The sequence below is a fragment of the Pteronotus mesoamericanus genome, unplaced genomic scaffold (genome assembly GCF_021234165.1).
Source record: "Pteronotus mesoamericanus isolate MK-2021 breed Mesoamerican mustached bat unplaced genomic scaffold, CSHL_Meso_final contig_199, whole genome shotgun sequence".
Taxonomy (NCBI): Eukaryota; Metazoa; Chordata; class Mammalia; order Chiroptera; family Mormoopidae; genus Pteronotus; species Pteronotus mesoamericanus.
Genome location: NW_026555083.1, coordinates 179,849 through 198,573, shown reverse-complemented (window position 1 = coordinate 198,573; position 18,725 = coordinate 179,849). Strand labels below are relative to the sequence as shown.

The window sequence follows — 18,725 nt, the reverse complement described above, 5'->3', positions numbered from 1 at the left end:
GTTCATTCAACTACAAGCCCCAGATCGCCTTGCGTGGATTCCGTGCGCATTTTCCTCCACCCACCTTCGTATTCCTGACCGGTTTGATTCCTGATACCGTACTTTTGTCCCCTTCATAAATATCCGCGTTTTGTCCGCAGCATGACTGTCCTTGAGGTTGCCGTCCCAGGTCGGAGGATAGACAGACTCACAAATAAAGAGGAGCCAAGAAAGAGGGGATACTGAGAGGAATAAAGGCAAAGTTGATTGTTCCCTGGGTTTCATTCAGGGAACCAGAAAAAGGACGGGTCTCTGTCAGCCGCGACACGCGTCGTTACTTTCCAGTGTACAGAGGCTTCCGGACATTGACGTGATTTTTGCTTCATCATGAAATACAGAAAGCACATCGCAACACTTATTTTCATTTCGTCCCAAGAAGGGGTATTTGAAAATGTGGCCTGTTTGAAATCCCCGCTGAAGTTGGAAGACCCTGTGAGGCCCATCGCGCCGTCGCATTTTCTTCGGGAAATGTAGTCCACAGCGTTGGGTAATTGGGGGCCCGGTGGCTGTCACAATGGACTACAACTCCCAAGAGGCTTTGCCTATACGGAACACCCACATTCCGTTGCCGCCCACTGCGTCCCTCTGTTGGGAACGACCGAGGAACTGGTACCGCGGAGCCTTTCCGGGGAAGTGGTAGGAGCCTCAGGGTGTTGGGAATCGCCATCTGGTGGACACAGTTAATGTAAACACGATTTCCTGTAACTCTTGGAATTCTCAAACCCAGGATTCCTGGACACTGCGGAGACGCCGACCGCGTCCTTCTGATTGTCGGGGCGCCCGCTCAACGGTAGCCCTTGGGAATTATAGTGAAAGAAACACTTATAAGTGCGGCCTCGGACTGGCTGGGGAGCCGACTCTACCAGCGGCCGCTCCGGCTCAGAATCGGGCCGTCCACTGCTTGTTTCCTAGGTGAGGAAGGGCACCCGTGCCTCGGAGACGCGTTTGAGAAGTAGAACCAGGCTCTAGGTGGCTAACTGCGCCACCTGGTGGACAACGTTAGTGTAACCATGATTCCTTAAAACTCCGGGAATTTTAAAAACCTAGATTTCTCAGACTCTGCAGGGCTGCCCACCGCGCCCTTCCGCAGGTCGGAACGCACACCCCAGTAGCCTCTTGGAAATAATGAGGAAAAAATGTTCGAAGTGTGACGTACATCAAGCGCGAGAGCCTGGACTTCAACTCCCAGAGGGCGTTGGACTTGAACTCTCAGAACGCGTTGCTCCCAGGTGAGTAGGATTGTCTGTGGCTGTCCACTGCCTCCTTCTCTTGTAAGGATCACAGTACTTCGTAGCATTTGGGTTGCAGTAGAAGGCTCTAGTTGTCGGAGTTTGCCACCTGGTGGACAATGTTTGCGTAGTCATGATTTTCTATAACTTTGATTCTGCCTAGCCGTCCACCTGCGCCCTTCTGCAGGTTCAAGACGCCTACTCAAATATAGCCTCTGGAAATTATATATAGAGAGGGGTGTTTCAGTGAGCCTTCGTCCTTCCTGAGAGTCCCAGAAGGCCCTGTCCCCAGCACACTGGCCACCTAGGTGGATACACACACCACTGGCTCTGCCTGGGAAATGCAGTTGGACTCAATAGTGAGGATGCTGGTACTTTAAAACTTGACATGTTAATTTATTGAATCCTGTTATAGCTTCAGAATGGCTTTACTCAAACCACTACAAAAAAACAAACCTTCTGAAAATATTTCAGGATTTTTTGCTCTTCCCTTAACCACCACTACCACCCTGCTCAAGACATGGTAAAGCTCCTAAGCGGAGGATTTCTTCAACAGACAAAATAGCCAGATGTTCCCATTCATTCTTAGGGGAAGCTGGATTGGCCCAGGCATTAGCAGCGATGGGTGTGTGCTGAGGGTCTCAACTACTATCCAAAAGGGCAGGCACAGGGAACATTGACCAAAAAAAAAAAAAAAAAATTGCAAATGAGAGATATCAGAGGGTGGCCCGAGTCTCACCAATGGTATTGGGAAAGCTGGAAAGTGTACAGAGCACGGGGTGCTGAACCAGGACTCAAAGGGATGTAAGATATCTGGAGGGCAAGGGGCTGACCCAGGTGGGCTGACAGAAAGAACGGGCAGAGTTTATGGGGTAGGGAAAGGTAAATCACATATATAGAAATCTGGTATTTCATGAGAAGAAATGCTTGAAGACCATTATAAGCTGACTTGCGACTTCCTTAACCCCAAATACACATGTTGAAGTCCAAACCCCCAATGTGACTGTATTTGGAGATAGGGCCTTTATGGAGGTAATTAAGGTCAATTAGGGCCGTAAGATGGGGCCCTCATCCCACCGGGGTCAGAGAAGGTAACCCCCAACGTTAGTCTTCTGAGAGTGAAAGTGCTTAAACCAAGCAAACAAATAATGATCGTTGTGTGTACTAGTCTCTGGAAAGAGTTCCTTGAAAAAGATTCATGTGTCAGAGATGGAGGATATGTGGGCATTAACTAGTGACAGGAAGAGGGAACAGTCCCTTACTAAGCAGAAAGGCCATTTCTACAGTCCCTGAGGAGGGCAGCATGTTATGTGTTTAGAGCAGGACCCTCGTAATATAGATGATACAAGAGTCAGCCTCATCACCCCCACCCCAAAGATTTGGACTCATTTGTTGGCATGCAAGGCCCAAGAGTCTGCATTTATAACCAACAACCCAGGTGATTTTGATGACAAAAGTCATTTGACTCACTGTGAAAGACACTCATTCAGAAAAAACAAACAAGGTCTATGTGGCTGGCACATAGACACCTGGGGTAGAGTGAGACCCAGAGGCAGGCAAATGCCCAATCTTTCAGCACTTTGTCTGTCATAGTGAGGGTCTTCTCTTTATCTCAAGATTGGTAGGAACCACTGGAATGTATGAGGCAAGAGTGACCCAATTGTATTTGTATTAAAAAAATATATATCTCACACAGTGTTATTAGTTACTATTGCTGTGCCGCAATAGTCATCGATGGCGAGTCACTATTTAAGGGTCATGGTTGTTGTGGAAACTGCTTTTAGAGGATTCAGGGTCCCATGAAATACTATGGACCTTCAAGTTAAATTATATATATATAAAAAAAAAAAAGCTTATTCAACATCAGGAGAATCAATTTAAAAAATGCTTGAAGAACAGATTGATTTGTACATTTCACAGATGACTAAATCTTGCAAAATATAAGGTTCAAACTGGCAGTCCTATTGCTTATGAAACAGAACTCAGGAAAAATCTTGATCTTTTTGTGCAATGGTACCATCTGTCCAGTGCCTGTGAGTCCTGTAAAGAAATTTATAACCAGAAGAGAGCAGCAAAAGCTATTGCAGAACCTGGAATGCTCCATGGAAGTTAAATTTCAAGACTTCCTATATACAATCTCTCCAATGACATTGCTTATAAGTCTTAATTTATTGCAAAATAATGCAGATAACTAATTTAAAATCTGTTTATAGTACACTGATACTTTGTCATATGGCATTCAAATCTGCAAGACTGGTTGCCGTATACCTTGATCAAATGATTTACACATAGATCAGAAAACTTTGTACTGAGACAGGTGAGTGTATGCATAGTGATTCCATACGGATGCCACTCACATGTGTGGAATATTCTGCCATATTGTTTTTATGGAATATCAGCATTAATCTTTACCATATATAAGCACTTCTCCCCACTCAAGGTAATATGAACTAATGATAAAGTTGGACTGCACTTGGTTCTGTTACATGAACACCATTTGTTGGGATTCTCACTATTTTGAAAATCTAAAGTTTGAAGTCTGTTGAATCTTTAGAAGTCATGCCGAAATCCAGTATACTTTCCCACTTCTCTTTTTTTCTTTATAAAATCTTACCTGAGGACATTTTTTTCATTGGTTTCACAGAGAGAGGAAGGGACAGAGGAAAGAAGAGAAACATCGACTGCCTCCCATCTATACCTGGACCAGGGATCAGATGCACAAACTAGGTATGTGCCCTGACTGGGAACTGAACCTGCAATCTTTCATCTATGGAATGATACTCCAACCAAGCCACATGGGCCAGGATTTATTACCTTTCCTTTTCTGGGTTCTATAATAAGAGCGTTGATGAACACTCACATCTGAAGGTTCTCCACATTGATCATCTCCACATCCCCTACTGTTAGGATAATCTGAGGAGTGTACTGTGTGTGAAGGCATGTGTATAAATGTCTGTCATCTTTCTCATGAGCATGATTGGGTCAAGTGTTGGAAGGGATGAACTATGGCTTAAAGCTTCCTATGTTCCAATTCGTATAGAGTGCTTCTACCCAGTATGAGTTCTCTGGTGTTTGGTTAAGGAGGAGCTGTGTGTGAATGCTTTCCCGCAGTCACTGCACTCGTACGGCTTCTCGCCGGTGTGGATTCTCCGGTGCTGAGTGAGATGAGTGCTCTGCCTGAAGGATTTGCCACAATCTGGACATTCATATGGCTTTTCCCCAGTGTGTGTCCTCTCATGCTGGCTGAGCGATGAGCTGTGACTGAAGGACTTCCCACATTCGTTGCACACGTAGGGCTTTTCATTGGTGTGGATCCTCTGGTGCTCTATGAGTAGGGAGCTCTGGCTGAAGGCTCTACCACACTCATTACACTCATATGGCTTCTCTCCCGTGTGGATTCTCTGATGCTGAATGAGTGGAGAGAGCTGGCTGAAGGCCCTGCCACATTCGTTACACTCATAGGGCTTCTCCCCGGTGTGAATTCGCTGGTGTTTCATTAGGGATGAGCTGTGGCTGAAGGCCCTGCCACAGTCACTGCACTCATAGGGTTTCTCCCCTGTGTGGATCCTCTGATGTTGACTGAGGTGTGTGCTCTGCCGGAAGGCCTTGCCGCACTGACTGCACTCATAGGGCTTCTCTCCTGTGTGTGTCCGTTCGTGTTGGCTGAGAGATGAGCTGTGGCTGAAAGTTTTTCCACACTCATTGCACCCATAGGGCTTCTCCCCAGTGTGAATCCTCCGATGCTCAGTCAGGAGTGTGCTCTGGCTGAAGGCCTTCCCACACTCATTGCACTCATAGGGCTTCTCTCCTGTGTGTGTCCTCTGATGCTGAATAAGTGGTGTGATCTGGGTGAAGGCTTTTCCACACTCATGACACTTATAGGGCTTCTCACCAGTGTGGATTCGCTGGTGCTTAGTCAAGGATGAGCTGTGGCTGAAGGCCTTGCCACACTCTGCACACTGATAGGGCTTCTCCCCTGTGTGTATGCGCAGATGCTGGGTAAGGTGAATACTTTGCCGGAAGGCCTTCCCACATTCACTACACTCATAAGGCTTCTCGCCTGTGTGAGTCCGCTCGTGTTGGCTGAAGGAGGACCTAAAACTGAAGGACTTCCCACACTCTCTGCACTCGTATGGCTTCTCACCCGTGTGAGTTCTCTGGTGCTGAATCAGTGGGGCAATTTGGTTGAAGGTCCTCCCACACTGAGTGCACTTATAGGGTTTCTCACCAGTGTGGATTCTCTGATGTTTGGTAAGTGCCGAGCTGTTTCGGAAGCTTTTTCTGCATTCATTACATTCGTAAGGTCTCTCTCCTGTGTGTGTTCGGTGGTGTTCAACGAGTACGGAGCTGTGACTAAAGGATTTTCCACATTCCTGACATCTGTAGGGTTTCTCTGTTGCATAGGTTCTCTGTTGCACATTAAACTTTGAGTCGGGATTCTCCCTTTTTCTGTGCATTCCCCATGTGTGAGAGCTTCGTCCTTCAGAAGTCATGGGTTGAATAGGGAGATTGGGGCTCGGACTTAATTTTTTCCCAATTCCAGTACCTGGCTGCTGCTCCTGAATGGATGTCTTCACAGGTGTGAAGGCAGCCTGAACCACAGTGCCATCAAGATTCTCACAACTCTGTTCCCCGCGGCCCTCAGTGTCTTCACCCTTAGAGCCACACAGACCATTGCACAGGAACCTTTCTACCAGGACATAATAGTATAGTTCTTCAGAGATGTCTTCCTTTGCAGCTGAGTGTTGGGGTTTCCATCTAGATTCCAAGTCTGAAAAAAACAAAAATGGAATTGTCCCTCAATCCCTATCCAGGCAGAAAAGTTTGTCTGTGGATAGGTGGATGGCAGAATTAAAGCAAAAGATTTAAGATACAAATAGCATTGACCATTTAACCATATGGCTTTACAAACCACAGAAGGAACAGAAGAGGGAGGGAAGGTACAGAGAACAGGGGAGCAGAATTGGTATAAGGGGTAGAGATGGAGTTGACAAGGGGGCGCTGGAGAAGATGCTGAGGAAAGAGTGAACCTTCACAGAAAATGTCACCAGATGCCCAGGCTGGGAAGGAGCTGAGTGGTGGTCAGGGCCCAGTCAACACAGCATCCATCACACCAGGTGGTGATGGAGGGAAGGATCCCATGTGGGAAGGACCACTCAGCCCTGCTGTTGCTCAGAACTAGTCTCTTCTTAAGGTCCCTCATTATTGTATCACCTCGCCCTAGATGTAAAGAAACCCATCAGCTCCTCATATTGGAAACTGCTAAACCATCACCAGGAGAATCAACAAATGACTGTGGTATATTATAGCCCTTTAAGCTGGTTTACTCTGTGTCTCACTCGCTGGGAGGATGCCAGAGCAGGGCCTTTGCTCACCCACAATGCTTTACCAGTGTACCTCCACCCACAACAGGGGTCAACAGATGTGCTAAATGAAAAACACATGCAGTCCCTTGCCTTTCTTCCTGATAGGATGGCCATTTTGCCCTGGTACCCAGCCACCAACCCAACATTGGACTGGTGTAAAGGTGTGATATGGGCACCTTTCCCACTTATGTCACACTTCAGTGAGTTAAGGGGGAGAAAACAGTCCAGTCAGGTGTAGTTGCCAGAATAGTGTCTCAGAAAGAACCTAAGCCCTGAACCTGGGAGTATGCTATGACCTTGTATGTGAACAAGGAGTTACAGTTGCTAATCATTTATTAGCCCATCACTGAGGTTACCTCAGATTTTCGAGGTGGCCCCCTTGTAACCACAGGGTTTTTAAATGTGAAAGGGGCAGGAGAGTCAGGGTCAGGGTGACCTGATATATTAAGATCTGACCAGCTACTGCTGACAGTGAAGATGGACAAGGCCATGTGTCCAGGAATATCCCTCAAGACGTTGGACAGCAAACAAAAATGGATTCTCCCCAGACACTCCAGAAGGAACGCTGTCCTGCTGACCCCTGAATGCAGCCCAGTCAGACCCATTTTGGACTTGGTTTTTCTAGAACTGTAAGATCATTTATTTTGCTTCAAATACTGCATTTGTGGTAATTTTTTTACAGTGGCAACAGGAGACTAATTATATTGGGCAAACGCTGGTTATTATTATTTTTATATTTTTCGTTTATTCATTTGTTTGTGTTTGTTTAGAGAGGAGAACAGAAAAAGAAAGAAAAGGTAGAGAAACATCAGTTGGTAGCCTTTTATAGCCTTTTATAGACAATCCACAAAAGGCATATGCCCCGAGTGAGGGTTGCACCAGAGATGACTTCCAACCAACCGAGCCACTCTGGACAGGGCTGAAGGCTAGTTTTATTTGAGGAGGAGAAACCCTCCTGTGGTCTCCCTCCCACAAACTGTCCATCCTTCCTGGACACTGGCAAGGAGCCACTGCTTACATGGAGTCATGGCCTGACACCAGTGGGAACAGCCTGCTAGAGGGCTAGGACACCCTCACTTCTTACAGAGCTGCCTGCAGGTCTTGGGAGCTGGACAGCAGGTATGAAGAGCAGAACTACTCAGCCAACCGACAGGAACATACATGAGCTGGGCCAAGAGCCATGACACACAGATGCCTGAGTCGTAGTGAGCCTCTTTTTAAAGCACTGAGCCTGGAGCATCTGTTACTCAGTAAGAGACCTGCACCCTCCAATGCCTCTGCACCTGCTGTTTCCTCCTCCTGGATTCTGTCCTCCCAGATCATTTCATGGAGGCCCTATTCTCAGGGTTCAGGCTTCAGCTTCCGTGTAACCTCAGCTCCCTCATCTCTCTGCTGAAGTTCTCCCCCCAGTTCTAGTCTCTACCTCCTCACCTGCTTTCACTTTCTCAGCATTCATCATAATCTATAACCATCCTATTCACTCTTTTTATTACAGTTTTAGTTTTTTGTTGTGTGCCCCTCTCCCTCACCAAGAATGTAAATTCAGGGAAGACAGGAACTTGTTTTCACTTATGGGAGAATGGTGATTAGTCAATGTTCACTAACAAATGAGTAGTCAGTTTGCTCTGAAGAATCTATCAGATATGGAGAGAGACCTAGGGTGGTGAGTGGGGTCCTCCCAGTCCTGCACACTCTCATCTCACCTGGACATACACCTTGTGGAACTGCTTCATCCACAGGCCACAGCTCCACCTCCTCCAACAGGGAGATGTTGGGGGGCTTTGGGAGCCAAAATCCTGCTCAGGGGGAGACCCAGGGAGTGAGCATTTATGTCCCAGGACCCTTCCCAATCCTCTGCTCACTTTCCTTCAGCCTTCTAGGACCCAAGTCGCTGGTAACCTCAGAAACCAGAGTTCCCTGTGGTATTAGACTTTAGTGTCCTTGTACTGTGAGTCCCTGACTCCATCCCTAGCTTTGTGGGGGGCATGTGACTCCAGTGTGGCCACCCAGAGAGAGGTCTTCTTCCACTGCCCAGCTGCAACAATGACCAGTGTGGTGAGGACTACACGGCTGAATCAAGATGGGAGTACCCTTCTGTGAATGGTAGCAGAAAGAGGTACAGAGGAAGGAAGTGAGGAAGAAGGGGGGCTCCTGAGACCAATAGAGGAAGACCCAGTTCTTGCCTGGGATTCTGCAGTTCTGGGACCCAAGGTGTCCCTCTGACCTGAGATGTCCTGCCTCTGGCATTTTCAGGCAGGATCTGTAACTTGCAGGAAAAACACCCTCACTGATAATCCCTAAGTCAAAACAGTCTGGTCCCTCAGGCCCAATACACATCTGAGTTATCTGCATTGAATGCCTAGACATACCCCTACTTTTTAGCCAGGAGAATTAGAGTCCATACCAGGGGAGACCAGGGGCACATGGGTATGGCCTTACCCACAGAGAGTAGGAGCCCAAAGGTCTCCAGCATCACACTGCAGTACAGGGTCCTCTGTGCGGGCTCCAGCTGCCCCCACTCCTCCTGGGTGAAGTCCACAACCACGTCCTCAAAGGTCACTTGCTCCTGGAACATCACACAGGAGTTTCCTGAGTCAGAGCAAGCCTGGCACTGGCTGCTAATGGGAGCAGCTGGAGATGTGAGACAAGGACAAACTGGTTCTCTCAAGTCTGGGAGGCTGGATTGTGAGGGTGGTGGTGCACTCACCGGGAGCCCTGCATCCAGGAGCCCAGCAGTCATTCCCTCCTCCTCTGGTCTCTCGAAGGAAATCGGCTTGTCTCCTGGCAGCTCTGGGGGGGAAGGGGATGTGAGACACTACGCCAGCAACAGTGGTGACTGGAGACCCCAACTGGAGGCGTTGGAACTAGGAGGTAGAAGGAGCTGCTGCCGCCAGAGCCTGGAGCCCAGCACCCAGGCCAAACTCAACAGCAGCATCCCTCAGCTTGGTATTTCCCAAGTGCCTGCCGTGGGCGAGTGCTGGTCCAGGCACTGTCAAAGAATGATCTCAGAGTTACCCATGACATTCCAAAGAAGGAAAAACAGGACCAGGATTGGCAAGGGACATATTCCTGGTTGCAGATGACTTCCAGGGTGTTGAGTATTTTTGTATCATGACAGGAAGCCAGACAGTTCCCTGGTGTGCCTCAGTTTCCCTCTCCTCTCAAATGAGGGTGGTGACCCAACGTGGCGATTACATGAATTAAAGTGTGAGAAAGTGAAAAAAGAGCAGAATAGCAGTTTACACAGGACAGTGTCTGTTGCTGGGAAGGAAGCCTCGCCTATCAGTGAGCACCTATTTAGCATCTAAGACATACTATTATGTGTTCCCTGTGGTTTACAAGCTCAACTTTGTCTGATTGCCCAAAATGAAACTCAGGCGCAAGGTAGGATGCATTTCTCTTGTCGCTGCATCTTCCCTTGATGACTGACTATACATCCTGATTCTGCGTCTTCCCGTTTGTGCTGTGTTGTCCTAACTGCACCATTCAGGATGGCAGTTTTCTCTGTGCAGAGGCTCGTGGCAATAGAACAGGGCCTGGCACTAAGGACATCTAAATACTGTTTGATGAGTTAATAAAGAAGCATGCGGTCAGTGCTCAGTAACTGTCATATAATGAGTCTGTTTTCTGGGTCCTAAGTGACTGAGATTAAAATTCTGTGTTTTTGGTCTCCTCCATTAGGAGGAGAAGGCTCCCGAGGAAGGCGAGGCTGCATTTGACTCCGTGGTGGGACCTAGGCATTCCCCACTCGGAATCCCGACCGTCCACATCACAGCAGGCAACGGATGCAGGTCCGGCTGGCTCCATTTTCTGAAGCGGCGGGCCGGCTATCTCTCCGACTGTGCCCCCAAGAGACAGAAGACTCTGACCACTGGCGCCAAGGACAGGACCTCACCAACCCTCTTCTCTGACCCTGGAACCCCCAACTCTTTACCCGGCCCCGCCCACTCGGCCCTGCCCCGCCTCCCCAGATGACAGCCGCCGTGGGCCCCAAGGAACAAAACGGACTTGTCACAGTCACGCGCGGTTGGGTACACACCAGTGCCGGAGACCCAGAGAGGACGCCGGATCCCCTCCTAGCTCGACCTCCGCCGACCTGGCCACCCCCGATCTCGCTTACGGGCAGAACGATAGCACAAAGGCCTCTCCGCCACCAGCCAGGACTGCGCCTGTGCCAGTAGTCGGCGAACTACAGCTCCCAGAGGGTGGCGCGCTCATATCCGGTTACTCTAATCGCCCCGCCCCCACATGGGACGCCGGAAGAGCACCGGCAAGGTCAGAGCGCGAGATTGGCCTCGTGGACTCAGCTGGTCCACCACGCCCGGGACCACTCACCGTTAGATGGCGTCACAAAGGCCGCGGCCATCGTGTCAGCGGGGCTCGAACTGCATCCCCCAGAGGGCGTTGCGCCCGCTTCCGGTGGCTTCGGTGTTGGCCCCGCCCAGGGCCGCCGCCTTCTCCGGTAGACGCCTCCAGCTCTGACTCCAGTGTCTGGTTAGTGGGCCGGACGGAGGTCACGTACCCCATTGTTCGCTGAGACTGAGTCTTCTCCGGCGGGCACCGAACGATAACTCCGGGAGGGCCTCGCGAGAGCTCCGTCCGCAGCTTCTCCCTGTTGTGGGAGTGTTTGGGACCGAATTCTAGTCCTGGCAGCACTGCTCATGTCTTCATGAAATTCGCTTTCTGCCCGCAGCATGGTGGTTCTTGCAGTTGTCGCCCGACCCTGGAAGAGCGAGAGACATAAAGAGGATGAAGGGTGCCAAAAAGGGGGCGGGGGGAATGAGAGGTATGGGGGGACAGTTTGATTTTTCCTTGGATTTCATCCCTGGAAACAGAAAAGAGACGGGTTACAGTGGGGTACTACTATAAGCTTCCCTCACAAAGTGCAGAGACTCCGGGCCGGGACATAACATTTGAGTATTTTTCGAATATAGAGAAAACTCACGACATTTATTTTAATACGATACAGAATTGTATTAGTGTAGGTGGCATATTTGAAATCTTCGCTGACGTCTGAAGACCAGGGGAGACGCCCCAGGCCTCCGGGTGGCCGCATGGCCTTCTGGGAGGTGTCCGCCGCTCCGCGGGGCAGTGCCCAGTCCCGTCACAGTGGACCACAGCTCCCAGGAGGCTTAGCGCCTTCGTTTTGTCGCTTTATCTGAAACCGCTCCGCTCCCTCCCCCCGCAGTGAGGGACACCCCTTGCCTCGGAGCCCTCGGGGAGAAGTGTACGGGCCACTAGGTGTCCGAGATCCTCGCTTGGCAGAGGCTGGTGTAACCATCAGTCCCTGCAACCCCTAATTCTCAACCCCAGGTTTTACAGACTCTGCGGAGTCTCCGACGCCACCTTTGCAGAGTTCAGGATTCCTGCCCAACGGTAGCCTTTAGGAATTAAAGTAGGAAAAAGCCTTCTCAGTGCTGCCTAACAGTTGAGAGGGGAGCTTGGACTACAAGTCCCGGAAGGCCCTGTGTCCAGTCCAGGCCCGATCGTGGACTCCCCCTGGATCGACATCCGCACTGTCACACTTTCTGAGGAAAGCAGTCTTGCTCTCTTGGCACTCAGTTGCCCAGACCGCCCCCTGACCGGCCTGGCGTAGGGCTGAGGCCCTAGGCCTGCAATTCACGGTGGCCTACGTGCACGCGGCTTCCTTGGGATGCTGCAGCGACCCCGGCTGCACGCCCCCATTGGCCCGGAGGCCTCGCCGCGGGGCCTTCTGGTCACCGTAGTTGCACCTCCGTCCTGGTCGTGCGGTGGGCTCCTCTCTAGAGGAATGTCGGTTGCTCTGCGCGCCGGGAACCCTCTGCCCCAGAACTCACTCCGGCTGGGACGCGCCACGTCCTCCTGGAACCCTTCCCGCCGAGGAGCCGGAGCGGTCGGTCTCCAGGTCTGAGGGGAAGTGTGGAGGGCTGTCCTCACGGGTTTCCTCACACACTTGTCTGGGCTTTCACCCCGCAGTTCATGGAGACGATTGCCGCGGGGCTCCCAGGTGCCCGTCCTTGGGTGAGTGGCCACGTCAGCTTGCTGCTGACTAGCTTGACTTGGGGAGTCTGCGTTTGTTCCCCACAGCTAGGTGGGCGTGGCTCTCCAAGGTGGAACCTTGCCTGTCACCCCCGCCCTTCCTCTGAACATCCTTTCAGCCTCAGCCTGTCACTCTGGCCACAGAGGGAAACAAGAGGCAGTAAATCCGAGTCATAGGGCCCTTAAAGGGACCAACAAAGTAACCTTATAACCCTTTAAGAGCGAGTCCCAAAAGCTGCGGACCCAGAGGGCTTCAGCTACCGTACATTTAAGGAAGGAACAATTCCTGTCTTTCCATCACCTGCAATAATTTGTCTGGAAGAGGGAACATTTCTCCCCACTTGTTTACATATGAACTGGTTGATTCTTTAAAAAAAATTATTCATTGATTTTTAGTGAAGAAGGGAGAGAGAGAGAAACATGAATTTGTTGTTCCACTTATTTTTGCATTCGTAGGTTGCTTCTTGCATGTGCCCCCTGCTGGGATCTATCCGAAACTTTGGCGTATCTAGACGAACCTCTTACCCAACTGAGCTAAGGGGTCAGGACGTCCCAATTTTTTTTTTTTTTTCGTTTTTAATTCTCCCCCAAGGAAATGTTTATTGATTTTAGAGAGAGGAAGCGAGAGAGATTGCGCGCGCTGGCGAACACTTGCAACATCAATGTGAGAGAAATAGAGTTGCGTTGTCTCCCACACGCTATTCTACAGGGGATCAAATCGGCAGCCTAGGCGTGTGCCCTGACGGATCCAGCCGGCAGCCTTCTCGTGTACAGGAAGCTGCTCCAACCAACTGGGCTCTCCAGCCAGGGCAATCTTAATGGGTTTTAATGATGCCAGCATAATTGTGATTCCAAAACCTGGACACATTGGGGGGGAAAAAATGAAACAAACAAAAGTCCCCAGGAATTAAGAACATCTTCCTTAGACTGTTGTAAGGAGTAAGTGACTTTCCAGGAATTGGGGTGCTTACTTAGGACAGCCACCAGCCTGGAAAACCCTTGACAAATATTTACATTGTCATCAGCAGATATTAACACTCATTTTTTTATTCTTGGTAGTATAAAAAGGAAGGGAACTGTACATTTTAATCTTGTGGAAGATCCTACTTCTTAAGAAGTAGGAGGGATTTTTAGGGGTCATATTTTCAGCCTTATGGGGATCTCCTCTGAAATGGCTGACCCCAGGTGCCTCCAGGAAGGCTCCAGTGTATCCCTGAGAAGTAAGATCCTTTTTTTTATTTTCATTTTTATTTTATTGATTTTAGAGAGGGAACAAGAGAGCGAGAACGTGGATGCAGGAAAGAATCAATCAGTTGCCTCTTGCATGCATCCCAACTAGGAATTGAACCTGTGGCCTTTCAGTGTGTGGGATGACGTTCTAACCACCCGACCAGAGCAAGCAAAATTCTTTCAGGGCAGCCCCCTGTGCACCTGGTCCTTCCTCACATTCCTTGTACTCCTCTCTTCCCTTCACGGAGCTTTGCAGACATAAGGGTTTTGGCTCAGCAAATGTTTGGGTGACATTTCAGGTAACTTTTGATGTTATGGCTGTGAACTTCATCCTGGAAGAGTGGGAGCTTCTGGGTCCTGCCCAGAGGACCCGGTATCGCAAACTGATACTGGAGACCTTTAAACATCTGGTCACTGTGGGTGAGGCTGTGCCCTGTTTTCACTTCTGTGTGGGGTCACTGAAGCCTAGGAGGGTTGCTCCCTTTCCAAAGGCCCACAGCCTGATCTCTCTCAGGCAGGGCCTGGTATCCCCCATGCAGATGTTGTGGCCCTGCTAGATCTTGGAGGAGAGCCCTGGATGCAAGGCAGAGGTCTCTCCCAACATTCCCGCTCAGGTGAGATGGGAAAAAGGTCGTTAAAGTCAGTATTTGTGTTTTCCTTCATATGTACCATTTCTTGTACTTTTCATTATCTTTGGCAAACCCGTATTTCCACCTGGAATCACTTTCTTTAGCCTGAGGGCTCCCTTTATCATTTCCTTTAGAATGACAAAATTGACCCCACTTTCTGTTTGCCCGAAAATACGTTTACCTCATCTTCATTTTAGAAAGATACTTTAGTCAGGGAATAGTAGGTTGGCAATTTTTTTTCAGCACTTTAAAGACACCATCTGTTGTCTTCTGAACCCCATAATTTATAAGAAGTCAATCTTCCATCTTATTGTTATTTTGAAGACAATGGATCTTTTATTTTTTTAATGTTTTTTTATTTTTAATTCTTTAAAAATGTAATCTTTGTTGTATTTTTTCCATTACCATTATTCGCCTTATACCCCCTACTCCCTCTTTTTTTCATTTTTTTCAATCCTCACCTGGGGACTTTTTTCATCACTTTCAGATAGAGCGGAAGGGAGAGAGAAAAACATTGATGTGAGAGAGAAACATGGATCGGTTGCCTCCCACATGTGCCCTGACCAGGGATGGAATCTGCAAGCTGGTGGTGTGTGGGAAAATGCTTCAGGTTCCAACCACCTGAGCCACAGTGGCCAGAGCTATGAACATTCTTGTACAATGCTTTCAGTGGACCTATTGTTTTTATTTCTCTCAGGTAAATATCTAGGAGTGGAATTGCTGACTCACAGATTAACATGGTTTCCTTTTATTAATTTTTTCTTTTACAGTTAGTTTCTTTTGTAACATGCTAAGAAATCTTTCACTATGCCAAAATCACAAAGCTGTTCTCCTATTGTCTTCTGATTCTTTTATACTTTTTTTGCTTTCACATTAAGACTCATGATTCACCTTGAGTTCATTTTTGTGTAAGTGGGAGGTTGTAATGAAGACATTTCTTTTTTCTTGTGGGTATCCATTTTTTGAAACACTCTTTATTGAAAAACTTTCTTTTATTGTATTAGACTGAAGCCTGTTAAAAAAATTGAAAAAATATTTTTTAAGTCAGTTGAATGTATACTTGTAGATCTGTCTCTCTGCTCTTTTCACTTCCACTGACCCACTTTTTTCCAGCCCTGTGTCAACACCATATGTCTTCATTATTGTAGCTTCACAGTAAATTTTGAAATGAGGTAGTGAAGTCAACATCTAATTTTATTGTTTATATTCAATAATTGTCTTTGCTCCACTAGGTCTTTGGCACTTTCATATTTATTTTAGAATTAGCTTGTCAATTGGAAATTATCAAATTGTAAATCCACATTTCTACTTGATTTTTGACTTTTTTGCCTTAAATTTATAGATCAGCTTGGGAAGAATTTACATCTTAACATGTTGAGCCTTCTAATTTTATGATCATGGTATATTTATATGGGGACTTCAGCTTCTCTCAGCAATATTTTGCAGTTTTTAGGTATAGAGGTCTTGCACAACTTTTAATTAAATTTATTCTTAGGCATTTGATATTTTTGATGTTATTATAAATACTATTGGTCCTTAATTTCAGTTTCTAATTGTTGTTAGTGCACATAAATAGAATTTATTTTTAATCTTCTATCCTGTGAACTTGCTAAAATCACTTACATGAGGCAGTATTTGTCATTCTTCTTGGACTTTTTGCACAGTCATATTATCTGTAAATGAAGATAGCTTTATTTCTTCCCTTTCCAATCTTTATGCTTTTCTATTTTATTATACTGGCTAGGACCACTTACTCCTTTTTAAAAAAAAATTGATGTATTGTTCACATACAGTGAAACATGCTGTTCTTAATCACATAATCCAATAGTTTTACAACTTTGTATGTGTGTGACCCATACTCCAGTCCATACAGAGAATATTTCCATCTCCTGGAACAGGGCCTTTATGCCCCTTTCTAGTTAATACTCCCTCGCGTCATGGCAACTGTTGTTCTGATACCTGCACCATAGATTATCTGGTGCAATATTGAATAAAAATGATGAGAATGGACATTCTTGCCTTGCTCCTGATATTAAGGAATAGCACTCAGTGTGTCACCATTAAATATGATTCAATACCCTTTAGCAGATTGAGAAAGTCTTATTTCTGATTTGCTGAGTTTTTATAAGGAATTGGTATTGTACTTTACCAAATGCCCTATATGCATCTGTTGATGTGACCAGATTTTTTTCCTCCTTTTTTTCCATTGGTTTCTTCATTATTATTGTAATAAATAAGTTATTTATTATTTTAAATATGTTTTTTATTTTATTTCATATTTTAATTATGAAATAGAGATAGAAGTTTAGGTCACTAATTTTTTAAAAGATCTTATTTATTTATTTTTAGAGAGATGGGAAAGGAGGGACAGAGAGAAAGAAACATTGATGTCTGAGAGATGCATGGGTTGGTTGTCTCTTGCGCGCCCCCAACTGGGGACCTGGCTCACAACCCAGGCATGTGCCCTCACTGGGAATCCAACCAGCGACCTTTCAGTTCACAGGCCGGTACTCGTTCCACTGAACCATGCCAGCCAGGGCTTAGCTCACTAGTTTTAATCTTTCCTTTCTAATGTTTATATTTATAGCTACATATTTTCCTTTAAGTCTTACTTTAACTGCACCCTGCACATTTTCATATGCAGTATTTAGCAATAGTGAAAATACAACATATGAAACTGATTTCTGGATTCATGAAGAGCGTTGTTTAATTTCCAAATATGAGAAGAATTCTGTTATGGATGTGTAGATTAACTTCACTGTGGCCAAAGAATCTCATATGTCTGAATTGTTCGGTTAAATTTATTGAGAAATGTTTTTATGACATAGCATATGGTCTGTTGTGATAAATGTGTTGGGCACAATGTTCAATTAATGTCAGTTCAGTTATGGTTTTGTGTTGCACACACGTTATTCTTACGTATTCTCTTGTCTGGTGGTTCCATCAGCTACTTACAAAAGAGTGTTAAATCTCCAACTATGACTAGACTTGTATATCTATGTTTTATTTTTTCAATTTTTTTCTTCGTGTATTTTGAAACTATGTTATTGAATTTACTATCATGTAAATTCAGATTATGTCTTCCTGTTAAACATTTCCTCTTACCACTGAAATGTTGTTTTTCTCTGGTAATACCTCTTGTCTTGGAGTTTACTTTGCTTGTACCACGTTGTATCTTTTTCTTCATTTTTTCTTTCAACTTATCCACCGAAATGTTAAAGTAGCTCTCCTGTAAATAGCATTTAATTGGGTTTTGTTTGTAATCCACTTCAACAATTTTATTATTTAATTTGGCTATTTACTAAATTTGTATTTAGTATATAATTACTGATGTGTTTAGGTTTATGTCTACCACCTTGTTATTTTCTTTATGTCTCAAATGGTCTTTGTACCTTTGTTTTTCCATCCTGCCTTCTTTTGGATTAATTTGATATTGGTTATTAATCCACTTTATCTCTTATTTTTTTCTTAGCTTTCTGTTGTTGTAATATCATATAATCTTATCTCTTATTTGCTCTAAGGTTAACAATATGAATCTTTACATAATCTACCTGATGTTAGTATTATGCCATTTAATGTACAGTGTAAGAACTTAAATTAATATAATTGTAATTTTCCCTGTTTTATTTTGTCTTGTTTCCATATATTTTATTAACAAAAATATTCTGTATAAAATCCCAGTGGGGTTTATATAAACCCCATTATACACTCTTGTTGTTATTGCTTTACATAATCAACAACATCTAGAAGGAATTTTGTGCAATATTTTTCATTAAAGAATTAGTCTTTTGTTGTTCTTAATTTCTTTCTGCAGAGCTAGGCTTCTGCCTTTCATCATTTCCATTCAGCCTGAAAAACATTCTGCACCCTGAGGAGCTTTCAGATAAGGTCTGTCATCATTTTAAACTCTTAGCTCCTTTTGGGCTTTCTTGTTATGTTATTCTGGGCTGGATGAGGTTCCCATCTGTGTTTCAGTTCTCTCCCAAGCGCAGTTTCAGTTCATGAACTGTCCTTAAAAAGAGCAGAGACGAGGTTCTGGAGACAACTTCTCGAAATTAGAAGTAAGTGTTCGCATCCTATCTTTGGGAATGGTGCTTTAAACCCACACTGCCTGTGACCCTTTACCTTTGTTGTTGTTGTTGTTGTTGTTGTTGTTGTTTGGTAAGTCTTTAATATGTGCTTGATAAAAAAGTTACATCGTAAAAGTGGGAATT

General features: G+C 46.1%; 1 protein-coding gene and 2 long non-coding RNA genes across 4 annotated transcripts; 2 read left to right on the top strand and 1 right to left on the bottom strand.

The window, feature by feature from the left end:
* The first annotated feature begins 625 nt into the window (after nt 1-625).
* On the top strand, nt 626-11,017 carry LOC129066299 (uncharacterized). Of its 2 annotated transcripts, none has more exons than XR_008528695.1 (3): nt 626-1,268; nt 3,913-3,995; nt 10,319-11,017. It is a non-coding gene; the product is annotated as an uncharacterized LOC129066299 (long non-coding RNA). The 2 variants fall into 2 exon arrangements; XR_008528694.1 differs by having other exon boundaries at nt 10,316-11,017.
* ZNF135 (zinc finger protein 135) lies at nt 3,955-5,743 on the bottom strand. The gene is given in 2 exon segments (XM_054567831.1): nt 3,955-4,569; nt 4,571-5,743. Coding segments are annotated over 2 exon segments (1,380 nt in total). The 5' UTR covers nt 5,726-5,743; the 3' UTR covers nt 3,955-4,344.
* Nucleotides 11,018-14,391: 3,374 nt separating the features above from the next.
* On the top strand, nt 14,392-18,360 carry LOC129066300 (uncharacterized). The gene is made up of 3 exons (XR_008528696.1): nt 14,392-14,496; nt 14,999-15,208; nt 18,326-18,360. It is a non-coding gene; the product is annotated as an uncharacterized LOC129066300 (long non-coding RNA).
* Nucleotides 18,361-18,725: the final 365 nt, after the last annotated feature.